Source organism: Elgaria multicarinata, chromosome 2 (assembly GCF_023053635.1).
Source record: "Elgaria multicarinata webbii isolate HBS135686 ecotype San Diego chromosome 2, rElgMul1.1.pri, whole genome shotgun sequence".
Classification (NCBI taxonomy): Eukaryota; Metazoa; Chordata; class Lepidosauria; order Squamata; family Anguidae; genus Elgaria; species Elgaria multicarinata.
The window spans coordinates 111,731,313-111,745,009 of NC_086172.1; the positions used below are offsets into that span (position 1 = coordinate 111,731,313).

A 13,697-nucleotide genomic window follows, 5' to 3' on the forward strand; every position below is an offset into this window, starting at 1 on the left:
AGATTCTCACCCTTGCAAACAAATGGGGAGATGAAGCATTATCTCTCCCCCCCCCCCGCCCCCGGCATCTCCTGCTGCCTCACAAAACTGTGGGCCAAGGATTATGTATGTACTTTGATAGCAGAGTGTAGTGTTCAGGCAGAAGACTCAGCCAGCAGGGCTCAAGTCTGAAATGCCTTGGTTTTGCATGAATGCGACAAATAAAGTTAATCCACTAATCCAAGTCCTCATTAGTGATAAGGAATAGAGAAAGTAATGCGCAAACCAGCTGCTTTTTCAAACCTTGCACAACACGCTTTCTATGTGTCCTTTACTCCCTGGACCCACCCAGTCATACCTGCTCAGCTAGCTTTTACTAGCCAGTAAGGGCAGGGCTTGAGAGGGCACATGGTTGATTGCACTGCTGCAAGCACCTTGTCCACTTCATGAGGCTGCAGAAACTTAAACTGATGCCACAAAATTGGGAAGACACCTCGACTGGAACTGCACTAACAACAGCATCATGTTTGCTGTAGAGACAAGTGATTTTATCCTCAAAGTGTGATACAAAAAAGTCACAGTGGGTCCTCAACAGAGCAAGGGCCCCATTTGCTGCCTGCCCTGCCACACAATAGGCGTGTCCGGTCATCTTCGCTTCGAGTCTTACGCCATTTGTGATCTAGCCAATATTCAGCCTGTTTTATTGAATGCAGCTCCCCAGTATATCAAAGAGCAGAGCGGGCTCCACAGCGCTGGAGAGGGCACTCATGTACAATCAAGTTGATGGCCCTCTGCATCTCACTGTTCCACAGTGAAGTTAGGGCATCAGTTGGAACACCAACTCTCTCCACTGGAAAATCCCCAAGAGCATTTAGGAATCCACTGGATTCCATCAGTCTCCTGAGACAGACCATCTGAATGGGTCCCCCACCCCTGCAAGAGGGAAGTAGCACAATAACTTCAAATCTCAACAGGAAATGGTCTGACCATGACAATGAAGTTACTTGGACTCTCACCCATCCCTCAATTTCCAGACAACCCATTTCACAACTTAGAGCAAAAACCAGATCAAGGGTATGCCCTGCTTCATGTGTTGGGCCGATGATGAACTGAGACAGCCCCATGGTTGTTATGGAGGCCATGAAGTCCTGAGCTGAAACTCCAGAGACAGCTTCAGCATGGAAGTTAAAATCAGCAGAACCACTGTCCTGGGTTCCTCCAATACCACACTAAAGACTGCCTCTGTCAGTGAGGATGCTGGTCAGCAGGGTGGGCAGTACACCAGCACCATCCCCAATCTGTCTCTATGGTAAAACACCAGGTGCAACCCCTCAAGGTCTGCTCCAAGATGGAGTGGTTTCTTGGTGATAGAGCTGATGGTTCTGGTGGTTCCTGATGATAAAGATGGTGAGTGCAGAAAGACCCAGGTTTAAATCCCCAGTATCTCCACCTAGGACTGGAAAAATCCCTGCCTGAAACCCTGGAGAGCCACTGCCAGTCATTGTGGCCATACTGGGCTAGATGGACCAATGTCTTGACTCCTATGTAGATGCAGATAATTCATTATGTAGACAAGTATTCAAAAATATAAACCCCAACTTGAAGTCAGAAATTATAGTCCAGAATTCTACCACCTCAGTCTGCTATTTCATTTCATGTAATGTGCAGAACAGCTGTCAGCCTAATCTACATCACAAGATTATTATGAATACAAAATATAATTCATGTAAGCTGCCTTGATGTCCTTGAACTTGAAGGAAGAGTGGGGTACAAATGTAACAAATAAATAAATAATATGATTGCTGCATTCATACTTTTGTATCCCATTTTGTCCCAAATGCATACACAATTGGAATCAATATAGATATAGACATAGAAACATTGCATGTTGAATTTGTTTTTTACCTGAAATGGAGTTTGGCTGTTATAGTTCTTTAATTCCTTGTTGGCTCCCCGTAACAACAAAACTCTGGCACAACTATCCTGTAAATAAAATAAATTATCTGTTACAATCTTGCAATCCTATATGCCAGCCTTCCCAAACCTGGTGACCACCAAATGTTTCAGTCCACAACTGGCTGGAAAGCACCAAGTTAGGGAAGGATACTTTCTGTAATCATGTAATACTGTTGATATTCAATGTGTGCTTAGAGCCAAGTGAAATGATGCTAAATGTGTCACTCGAAGTTGCACTATTACTAACCCCCCACTGTGGTCCAGATGTTAATCATGCTCTTGAGGTTGTTATTAGCTCTAACATGGTGACCTGGCCAGGATCTACACTACTGCTTTGAAATGGTTTATAACAGTAGTGACTTTTAAAGTAGCTTTTAAAGCTCAGCTAAAAACTTTTCTTTTTCCTAAAGCTTTTAAAACTTGATTTTGTTCTGACTTTATACTGTTAGTTTTACCCTACCCAGTGCCTGTTTACCCTACCCTGTGCCTGTTTGCATTCTCTTCCCCTCCTTATTGTTTTATTATGATTTTATTAGAATGTAAGCCTATGCGGCAGGGTCTTGCTATTTACTGTTTTACTCTGTACAGCACCATGTACATTGATGGTGCTATATAAATAAATAAATAAATAATAATAATAATAATAATAATAATGATGATGATGATGATGACAACTGTTGGGGCCCAGGACACACTCCATATGCAGTTTTCATATGGTTTTCACAGTATCATATCCTGCTTGGTGTAGATCTGGCCCTGTTCACAGGAGTCTTGTTATCATTGGCTGATTTAAAATTAGCATCTTACTCTAGTTCAGCTACCTAGACACCAATAGGGTCAATGCCCCAAAAGTTACATCTTTATTTCGTAACAATCCCTTTAAGAAAAGTCATGGGTGTCTTGAAAAATGTCAGAGTTTGCCCTTTCTTGAGAAACTGCCATCCATCATATCATCCTAGCAACATTTTTAGAACCAGCTGAGCACAGTATGAACAATGTAGAGCTAGAGAGAAAAGTTAGTAGTGCTTTCAGTTTCATTTCTTGACTGCCTATATTCTTTGAGTCTTTTAACTCTTTGTGTCAATATGAACATGTTTTTCCTAATCAAGTAAACTAGACTGGTGTGATACTGCAAGCTAAATCCCACTTCATTTGCCAAACCATTCCAAAATGTAATTGACTTGGAGAAGCAGATATAGGAAAGATTGGGAAGACTCTTGTCCTGGAGCAACCTTGTAAGTGTCTTGTCTGTCTTGTGAAGGGAAACAATTCAATGAGAGAGAATTGGTAGCCACCCGGGGAAGTATGTTTTGTTAGAAAGTGCAGGCTCCTATAAGAAGGGTGGGATTCTAATTGATCTGGGGTCCTAATCCTGTCAGGTCCCAGTCAAATAGATTCTTCGGATGACACAAATCCACTTGTGCAAAATAATGACAGTTTATTGATCGAAAATGGATGCAGAAGAAATATGCAAGGGAAGTTCACACCTCTCTTCATCTGACAAAGCAGGCACGGTTGCTGCAACTAAAAATGCAAAGTGACAATAAATGACCTATTTCAGAAGGGCACCTGAAATTTATTCACTTTCTTTGATACTAGGCTTGGAGTGGAGGCAGATAGATTGTGGTAAAGAGTCAGTGCAAGCTGCAGGAAAATCTGCACCAGGTCTTTAAATGCATCCTAAATAATCACTTGGTACTATGTTTAATTCTTTTTACAAGGTTGTAATAAACTGTAATACTAGTTTTCAAACGTTCTACAGGGTTTTGCACTCTTTCATTCCACTACAGAATCCCTGCACAATGCAGAAGATTCTGGGTAAGGTTCTAGGGAATACGCATACATCATATAAGGTGTTCCTCCATACCATTGTTTTTTGTGTACAAAGAGAGCATCCTAGATAAAAAAACAACACTGCCTTAGAGCTAAACATTACAGAGGAATATTTGCATTGGTGGATTAGCTGCCCTTCAAAACAGTTTGGCTACCATTACTGAGAACCCTGATAAAAATCCAAAATAACACCATGGGTCCCTGGAACCAAGTTTGAAAATTGCTGCAGTATAATGTATGCCCATTAGTATCAAGTACCAATAGCTAGGGTGACCACATGAAAAGGAGGACAGGGCTCCTGTATCTTTAACAGTTGCATAGAAAAGGGAATTTCAGCAGGTGTCATTTGTATATATAGAGAACCTGGTGAAATTTCCTCTTCATCACAACAGTTAAAGCAGCAGGAGCTATACTAGAGTGACCAGATTTAAAAGGGGGCAGGGCACCTGCAGCTTTAACTAGTGTGATGAAGAGGAAATTTCACCAGGTTCATATGGTCACTCTACAATAGCTCTAAATACTTTGCTATTAAATTATTATTATTATTATTTATTTATATAGCACCATCAATGTACATGGTGCTGTACAGATTACACAGTAAATAGCAAGACCCTGCCGCATAGGCTTACAATCTAATAAAGTTGTAGTAAACAATAAGGAGGGAAAGAGAATGCAAACAGGCACAGGGAAGTGTAAACAGGCACCGGGTAGGGTGAAGCTAACAGTATAGAGTCAGAACAAACTCAATATTTAAAAGCTATATAAATGAAAACATCAGTAAAACAAACAAAGAAAAACTGAGCTGAGGACCCTTCTGTCTTGTCCATATACACATTTTGTTGGGCCAGAGAAGACTCCAACACAGCCTAGTGCACAACAGTACCATCATTTATTTATTTTCAAAAAAATAAATATCTTTGTAAGAAAATCAATAACACTCGATAGAAGACTCTCTTTACTTTGTTTATGTGTGCTTTTGATATGTGTTTTGTTAAATGCCTGAGGGTAGCAGCTTTATTTTAAAAAGAAAAGAATGATGGTCAGGTGACACTTATTACTTACCAAAGAGTAGTCTGAGCCTTATAAGAGACTTCAACTTTTTTGCACCCCTCCCATGCTCTTTTGATGTACAGACATTCCCCTGAACATGGATAGGCCAGGTTTGTGTAGGGAGCAGAGGCACCTGTACTCAGTTGCTCTGAAACTTCTAAGCTTGTTAGCCAAAACAAACATTACTTTAAATGTGTGTCTAGCAGTTATGCCTTTCTTTTTTTCTTATTCTTGAGTATGCACAGGGGGACAGTCCAAATCAGGACCCTAGCACGGGGGTGGGGTCTTTTAAGATCTGGATCAGGGCTCCTGCACGTAATCTAGAGTAAAAATTAAAAGTTACACATTTAAAGCTGCTAGATGCAAACTTGAAGTAATGTTTGAATTGGCCCTTAAAATCCTTTTCAGACCTTTGTGCCAAATGTGGAAAGGTTTATAGAGGACACATGCAGGGCTTGCAAACACACACCCTGTGCCCTACACTCCTTAAGCCGACCTGTGTTCAGGTGAATGCCTGAACAAGGCTGAAGAAGAAAATATACCTGATCTAGGATGTCTATTTATTTTAAGCTGGTTATCTCCACAACAACTTCAATAATCACTGGTATTTTTTTTTCCTTTGCAGCATCAACTTAAAGAGATTTTTTATAAGATGATGTATAGATGGTATATGTCACCTGTAAAATTAGTTAAAATGTTTAAAGGGGCCTCAAGAAAGTGTTGGAAATGTAAAAAAGAAGAAGGAACCTTTTATCATCTTTGGTGGACTTTTGAGTCCAAAAAGCCAAGACTTTTTGGACTCAAATACATTCCTTAATTCAAAAAATACTAAAGACAAACATGGAAATGAAACCGGAAGCTTTCTTACTTGGACTAATGGACAAACAAATAAAAGAGAAGGGGGAAACTTTGTTTTTGTAAATGGTAACAGCAGCAAGATTGATATTCGCACAGAATTGGAAGAATGAAACACGAACAACGTATGTTGGAATTTGCAGAGATAGCAAAACTTACAGCGATAATGAGAGAAAGGTCAACAGCTATGTTTATGTTGGAATGGAAACCTTTGATAGAATATTTGAAAGAGACAGAGAAAAATGATGTACTTGTTTGTGGATTTTATTATTAAGATGGGGAAAGAGAGGAAAGAAGCACAACTCTGTGAATCCAATGTATGACACTCAGATAAATTATAAGAAAAATTGAATTGGATGGATATATAAACGGTAATTAAGAAATTAGCGGGCATTTTGGCATGAAGAGGGCAAAAGAAAAATATATCTTAACCTCACCCTTAAAAGTTTTTAGTGTAATTGTAGTTGTTGTATGTATACCTTTGTTTGTATGTATTATATGTGATGTCTGTCTAGATGCTGTTGGAAAAAATAAAAAAATTATGATCAGAAAAAGAAAAATGTTTTAACAAACATGGTACAGCCTGTATCAGACCTTATTTTCCCCCACAACTGAGGGGGCACATGCACCCGCAAGATATTTACTAGGCTGAGATTTCTCCCCAAACAGGACCTCAAACATTGAAATAAATAGTAGAGATGGGCGCTCTTGGATCCAGAAGATCCAAGAGGCACAGGTGAACTCAGTGGCAAAGAGCACCTTTTATCAGCTTAGGCTGATATACCAACTGCGCCCTTATCTGGATGGAGATAGCCTAGCTAAAGTTATCCATGCTCTGTTAACCTCTCGTTTGGATTACTGCAATGCATTATACGTGGGGCTGCCTTTGAAAACGGTCCGGAAACTTCAGCTGGTACCAAACAGGGCAGCCTGTTTACTAACAGGGACTGGCCAGCGAGATCACATCATGCCAGTCCTTTTACAACTTCATTGGCTGCCGGTCCGGGCCCGATTCAAAGTGCTGGTACTAACATACAAAGCCCTAAACGGCTTGGGGCCAGGTTATTTGAAGGAACGCCTCCTTCCATATGTACCTGCCCGGACCTTAAGATCATCTACAGGGGCCCTTCTCCGTGAGCCCCTGCCAAAGGAAGTGAGGCAGGTGGCTACTAGGGGGAGGGCTTTCTCCGCTGTGGCACCCTGGCTGTGGAACGAGCTCCCCAGAGAGGTCCGCCTGGCACCTACACTGTATTCTTTTCATCGCCAGCTGAAGACCTTTTTATTTTCTCAGTATTTTAACACCTAAATTTAAACTTTGCTGTTTTAATTCTGTATTTTAATCCTATATCAATTTCTGCTGTGTGGTTTTATCCTGGTTGTGTTTTTTATATTGTATTTTGTATTTGGGTTTTTAGATTGTTGGATGTTTTATTGTGTTCTTGATGGTTTTAATTTTTGTGAACTGCCCAGAGAGCTTTGGCTATTGGGCAGTATAAAAATGTAATAAATAAATAAATAAAAATAAATAATAAAAAAAGATTATGGTTTCTAGCTGAAATAACTTCCAGTTTTAGTTTGTGACATGTGACATGTATGTGACATGTGACATGTATGTGTGTATATCAGCAATACTACAAACGAGAAAGATCTTGGAATTGTTGTAGATCACAAGCTGAATATGAGCCAACAGTGCAATATGGCTGCAAGAAAGGCAAATGCTATTTTGGGCTGCATTAATAGAAGTATAGCTTCCAAATCACGTGAGGTACTGGTTCCTCTCTATTCGGCCCTGGTTAGGCCTCATCTAGAGTACTGCGTCCAGTTCTGGGCTCCACAATTCAAGAAGGACGCAGACAAGCTGGAGCGTGTTCAGAAGAGGGCAACCATGGATGATCAGAGGTCTAGAAACAAAGCCCTATGAAGAGAGACTGAAAGAACTGGGCATGTTTAGCCTGGAGAAGAGAAGATTGAGGGGAGACATGATAGCACTCTTCAAATACTTAAAAGGTTGTCACACAGAGGAGGGCCAGGATCTCTTCTCGATCCTCCCAGAGAGCAGGACACGGAATAACGGGCTCAAGTTAAAGGAAGCCAGATTCCAGCTAGACATCAGGAAAAACTTCCTGACTGTTAGAGCAGTGCGACGGTGGAATCAGCTACCTAGGGAGGTTGTGGGCTCTCCCACACTAGAGGCATTCAAGAGGCAGCTGGACAAGCATCTGTCAGGGATGCTTTAGGGTGGATTCCTGCATTGAGCAGGGGGTTGGACTCGATGGCCTTGTAGGCCCCTTCCAACTCTGCTATTCTATGATTCTATGATTCTATGTGGGTTGAATGTGACAGCAGGATCACCTAAAGATGGGAGAACCAGCGATGGCTTCACATCCAAGCCTGTTTTGGCTCACACACACCCCGCCCATTTTTGTTTGTGACATGCTTTTCAATTCATGCAAATAGGAAAAGTGCACATTGCGAATGAAAAAACTGTGCATTTCTGTGCACATTTTTCAAAAGTGTGCACTTTGCCCCATTGATTAAAGTGTGATAGTGTGTGTGTGTGTGTGTGTGTTAAAAAATATTATTTTATTTAAAACATTTGTATCCCGCCCTATATCATTAAGATCTCAAGGCGGAGTACAAAAATGTGCAATGCAAAATGATTGGTGATTTTATTTCACTTGTTTTCCTGCAGTAACTCAAATAACACTGTGTGCTACTTATGCAAGTTCTGGATCAGAGTTTTAATAACTAATACCAGTTTTGACACGTAGACGCTGGCATTTTTAAAAAGCATACTGGCACAGTATATTCCAAATACCAACCCTTTCCAAAATTAAGAGATATTTTAGACATACCAAGGAAAGGAAAGATATCTGCTTTGACAAGGTTCTTACAACTGAAGTAGCAATTAATGAAGAAGCAGATGCTTTAACAGATGTTACACTAGTTATAACAGGCCTCATTACTTGTGTATTTCTAATGCAATGCAGCATTGAAGTGTTGTAAAACATCAAATGCTAAAATAAACTAAAGCCTTGTTTGTCATAAGTTTATGATAATCAAACCTATTGGTTTTAGCATATCCAATAAAGAGAGCCTGATGTGACACAAATAAGGATTTATATTTTTAGATATCACATCAAAATGATCTGTCATTTTAAATAATCTCATGTTACACTCCACTTATACAAAACATGCTTGTTATAAGCAAATTGCTAACTTGCTTTCTACTACTTTCCTTCTAAGCTTGGAAAATAGTGACTGGGGAGAACCAATAACTTCTACTTCCTCTATATGATCACCATGGAGTGCTGTATTCTTTATGCTGAACAATCCCTAACCAAGTAAAGTCAGGGGAGAGAAATTCTATAATCCCAGGAATACCCTCCTCTGAAGCGGTAGACACTGTTTACAACCTCGGAAAGGGGGGTCTGAAATACGATCTGTCCTTTGCCCCCTTGCAACTGCCATGGAAAAAACCACTTCAGCTGATTTCCAAAGTCACAAAAGTGGCCAGGTCCTTGAAGAAGTCAGAAAGGGGGCATCCAGTGGGCAGGGAGAAGAAAGGGCAGGATACGGTTTCCTATGGCCTTTCCACCCCTACCAGCATGCCTCTTTTAGATGGACTCAGAGGCCCATCTAGAGAAAAAACAAAACACCAGGAGCATGGAAAGGCAAAAATAATCTCTGTCCCTCCTCTCGCCCTGTTAGCAGCAGTCCAGCAGGGCATTGGATACATGGAAGCCTCTGTTAGGCTTCCATCTAACAAGGGTGCAACCCATATGATTGTGCCCTTGGCCTCTCAACATTTTTCCCCCTTGTCTGACTGCTTTCTGTGTCTGCTTACTTCTCAGCTTGCCCTTTTGTGATCTGTCCTGCCATGAACACTGCCTCATCCCTTTGCCCACAGAGCACTACTCTGATTTTAGCATTTCATCTAGCCAAGACTGCTTAACTCATCAATCTCTGCTGCTTTAGCTTCGTCTTGCATGGCCCAGGGATGATTCAAGCACCTGGCACCAGATGTAAATAAATCCCAATGGAACCAAGAAGTTCCATTTTCATATAGGTGTGTTCTGGCCTGAGTTTTAGTCAGCTAGTTCCTATGGCCCTAGAACCAATTCTTGCATCCAAATACTGCATGATTGTCCAGCTGCCTCTTGAATGCCTCTAGTGTGGGAGAGCCCACAACCTCCCTTTCTATGATACTTTCTGGTATCATAGAAAACACATATTTATGTTTAGGTATCATAAAATAATATGGCACATTGAAACGCACTTCCAAATATTAATTGTTTAAAAACTGCTATCACCATAAGACAGATAGTATTACACACTCAAACAAGAATAAAAACATCACTGCTCATCTTGGAGTTTTGTCATGAATGGTTTGTCAAAAACATCAGATTACAATTATAATTGTCTTTCAGCTTCTTTTTAAAAAATCTTTAATATTATTGTAAACAACTCTGAGAACCATATGAGCTAGTCAATAGATTGTAACTTTTAATTAACAATAATTATGGTAATAACTCATTATACATAGAGAATGGATTATTGGAGTGGAGCTCTTTATTAACTAAAACAGCATCAGTATCAGAGGCAGTAAGCCTGTATACACCAGTTGGTGGTGAATTTGGGTGGGAGAGTGCTGTTGTACCATGTCCTGCTTGTGGATCCCTGGATGACAGCTGGTTGGCCACTGTGTGAACTGAGTGCTGGACTAGATGGACCCTTGGTCTGATCCAGCATGGCTCTTCTTATGTCATTATTAATGCACAAGAGGGAAGTATCACCAGAGTTGAGGGAACCACAAGATTTGCGGAACTACAAAAATCCTGTAGAACCCCCAATGAGGAGTGAGTATGTTCATGGACATGGACTCCTAAGAGTTGGGGTGGGTGGGGAACAGTATGGAGTATCCTGAAAAGGGGACTTGCTAGCTTGCTGTAACCTTGAAAAGAAGTGCTCTACAGTACAACATTTTCTTGCAGGTGTGACATATATATATATATATATATATATATATATCCTATATACTAATAGGGAACTCAATTCTCCATGTGCGGATCCTTATGTAGCCAAAATGGTACCATCCACACACAACAAGGAGATATCAGCAATTCTGAGAAAGCCATCAATTTGCAGAAGTGCAATTAAAAATAAGTTAGAAAAATTCTAGAGAACAGTAAACCAAATGGAGAGAAAATGGGATGGATTATCCTCGAAGAGGGTATGAAACTATGAGTGGCTGGCTGGCACCCCAACAGCAGCACTTCTCATCAACTTGCAATAGTAGTCGTAGTAGCAACAGCAGCAGCAATAATCATCATCAACATCATTATCATCATTACGTTAGTAATAGGAGGAGGAGGAAGAAGAAAACTAATCTATCAGAAGGTCAAGGCTTTACAAATGTTCCACTCAAACACTTGAAAAAAAAACCTATAGCACCCAACAACATCTTCTGTTTGGGGGTAGGATAGGGAGCATGACAAGCAGAGCATCTGTTTCCCACCAAGGATTCTGGGAATTTTAGTCCCAACCCATACTGTGTTGGAGAAAGACCCTCCACTGTGGATTGCCCTTCTGTCATCCCCTTTCCCAAGGTAAGCTTTTTGGCCTTTAACCATGGAGAGGAGTGTGGGGTTCAAAGAGATAGTCTGTGTCTTCCTCAATTCTGCTCATAAGGATTTGAGAATTGTTCAAAATCTTGTGACACCCCTAGCAAGCAACACCCATATTACATAGCTTGTCTGAAAAATTCCGAGTATCTGTTATGTTAACAGTGAAATTATAACTAACCTCATTATAAAGTGCACAGATATGCAATGCTGTGTTTCCAGAGGCATTTTGTGCTCCCATATCTGCTCCATAAAACAGAAAATGTTCTAAATGCTGGACATGACCATATCGACAAGCCTAGAAAGACATAAAGTTCATATTTTAATTACAAAACCTCAACTATACAACATAATCTATCTCAATTACATACTATGTAATCTACTCAGAAGCTTTGAATACTGAATACTATGAACACAAGCTCTTTGCTTGTGTTCATAGTATTCAGTGAGATACATATTATTACCAAATGTTAGTAAGTTGAGACTCCATATTGGAATGGTTATCTGTTGTTGTTGGTTGTAACAGCAGCACCTGAAGTTCTTTCTGGCTGGTCATTCTTTCCATATGGCTTGGTGGTGAAACAATTAGACAACTAGCAGAAATTCAACATCACTGTTTCCTTAAGCATTCTAGAAAATGCCATCAAAAACTAAACAAAATCAAATATAACTTCATCCCTCTTATCAGGAAAACACATGGAAGACATTTTATAAATGAATGATCACTACAATCAAGATAAACACCAAAGAGCAGCTTCTGTAGTCTGATGAAACAATCCACACAGAACCCATGATTCTGGGTGCAGACCTAACAAAAGTGCATGGTTTGAACAACCCACAGTTCACAGCCCAACAACAACTCGTGGGTTGTCTTTGTGGTTAATAACCCACAGTTAACCCATAGGGTAGGATTCAGATGTCATGACAACCCACAATTTGATAAGCCATGGGATAATTAATTGGGTCAAACAGGATCAACAGGAAGACCATCATGTGAAAGTTTATTACACCAATTGGCCCAAAATGGCACTATAACTAAATACTAACACTAACATCATAAACAATGATGTGGGATTTGTGAGTCTTTTTGACTCTGGGACTTTAAGACACTTGTTCAAACTTTTCTCTACAACCAGAAAAGCCAGAATTGTAGTAACTGATAATAATTCTAGAAGTAAATCTACAGTTGTGTGAGTTATGATAAAGCTGTAAGACAATTTGTTATTCCTATCATTATAATAAATCTTAGGTACATACGTAAGCTATTAAAAATAAAAAGTATCAATGTACCTACAAAATTATAATTACAGAAGGTAGGTTACGCTACAAATTGAGGCTGAGATGTATTTATTATCCGCTCGTGAGCATGCAGAAGAAAACACCAAGACCACCAGATGGCACTAACAATCATATTTCTGAATCGAGTTTTTAAAGGGGGTTGTTGACAAATATCAACATTTATTTAAAATGTTTCAAAAGTTTATCATTATGGCTTCCCTTAGAAATGCAATTCTCTGCCCCGCAACCAAAATACAAACTACAAAGGTGTGGATGACAGCATGTTACTAGCATGCAGAGAGGAATTGTAGATGTAACAAATTCACAATAATGATGGTAAGTAAAGTGTGTTTTGATTAGGAATGTGCAGATTTTGTTTAATCTATTCTGTATGTGTTTTTGTGCTACACAGCAAAGGCTGAAGAGGAACTGAAGCTGTATAAAATGTTTGTGCTGTTTTTTGTTTTTTTTAAAGACATATATATTAATGTATTTTCCAGTAACTTTTGCATGACCAAATTTGCATAAATTCTGGAAAGTTAAAAAAAAACTGTCCTCAAGCACACAGAATCCACACAAGTTCGCTGTGGAATCCAGATATCGAATTCATAGTAATCCAAAGTCATTTGAATCAAATTTCTCTGACACCCACAGTTTTCATATATTACATATGCAATCCATGAAGAAATTACACAAAAATAAGAACACACCTCAACTGAAAATTAGTAATTTCCATTTCTATTTTCTACCTGCTTTTGTGCAATTTCGAAATCCAGAAAGTCTTTGGGGACCACTGCCTCAGAGTAACGCCTTCCACAATGTCAAAATAAGAGAACTCATGTAGCTTACTTTTTATAAGCAGGAAAGCTCTAAAGTAGGATCTACCTACCCACCTGCCTGTAATTCCCAGCTTCCTGTGAGTTCATGGCAGTATTGTTGGTAGATGAACAATAGTCTTCAGACCACATGCATACATATTAGGGGCTACTCCATCATGGGAGAAATCAGGTTACAGAACCACAAAATACTTTCTAATACCCTGAAAAGAAATAACGTGGTGCAAAAATGTTCTCTCCCACCATTATTCCACTTCCTACCCACCACAGACCGCAGCAGCAATAC

At 39.8% G+C, this 13,697-nt stretch overlaps 1 protein-coding gene across 7 annotated transcripts in view; it reads right to left on the minus strand.

Moving 5' to 3' along the window:
• SHANK2 (SH3 and multiple ankyrin repeat domains 2) overlaps positions 1-13,697 on the minus strand; it is a 353,842-nt gene that overhangs the window by 279,065 nt on the left and 61,080 nt on the right. For all 7 annotated transcript variants that reach the window (XM_063117397.1, XM_063117400.1, XM_063117399.1 and 4 more), the window contains 2 exons: positions 11,479-11,595; positions 1,885-1,962 (listed from right to left, as the gene is read on the minus strand). In XM_063117397.1, coding sequence (XP_062973467.1) covers positions 1,885-1,962; positions 11,479-11,595 — 195 coding nt within the window. The remainder of the gene's footprint in view (positions 1-1,884; positions 1,963-11,478; positions 11,596-13,697) is intronic.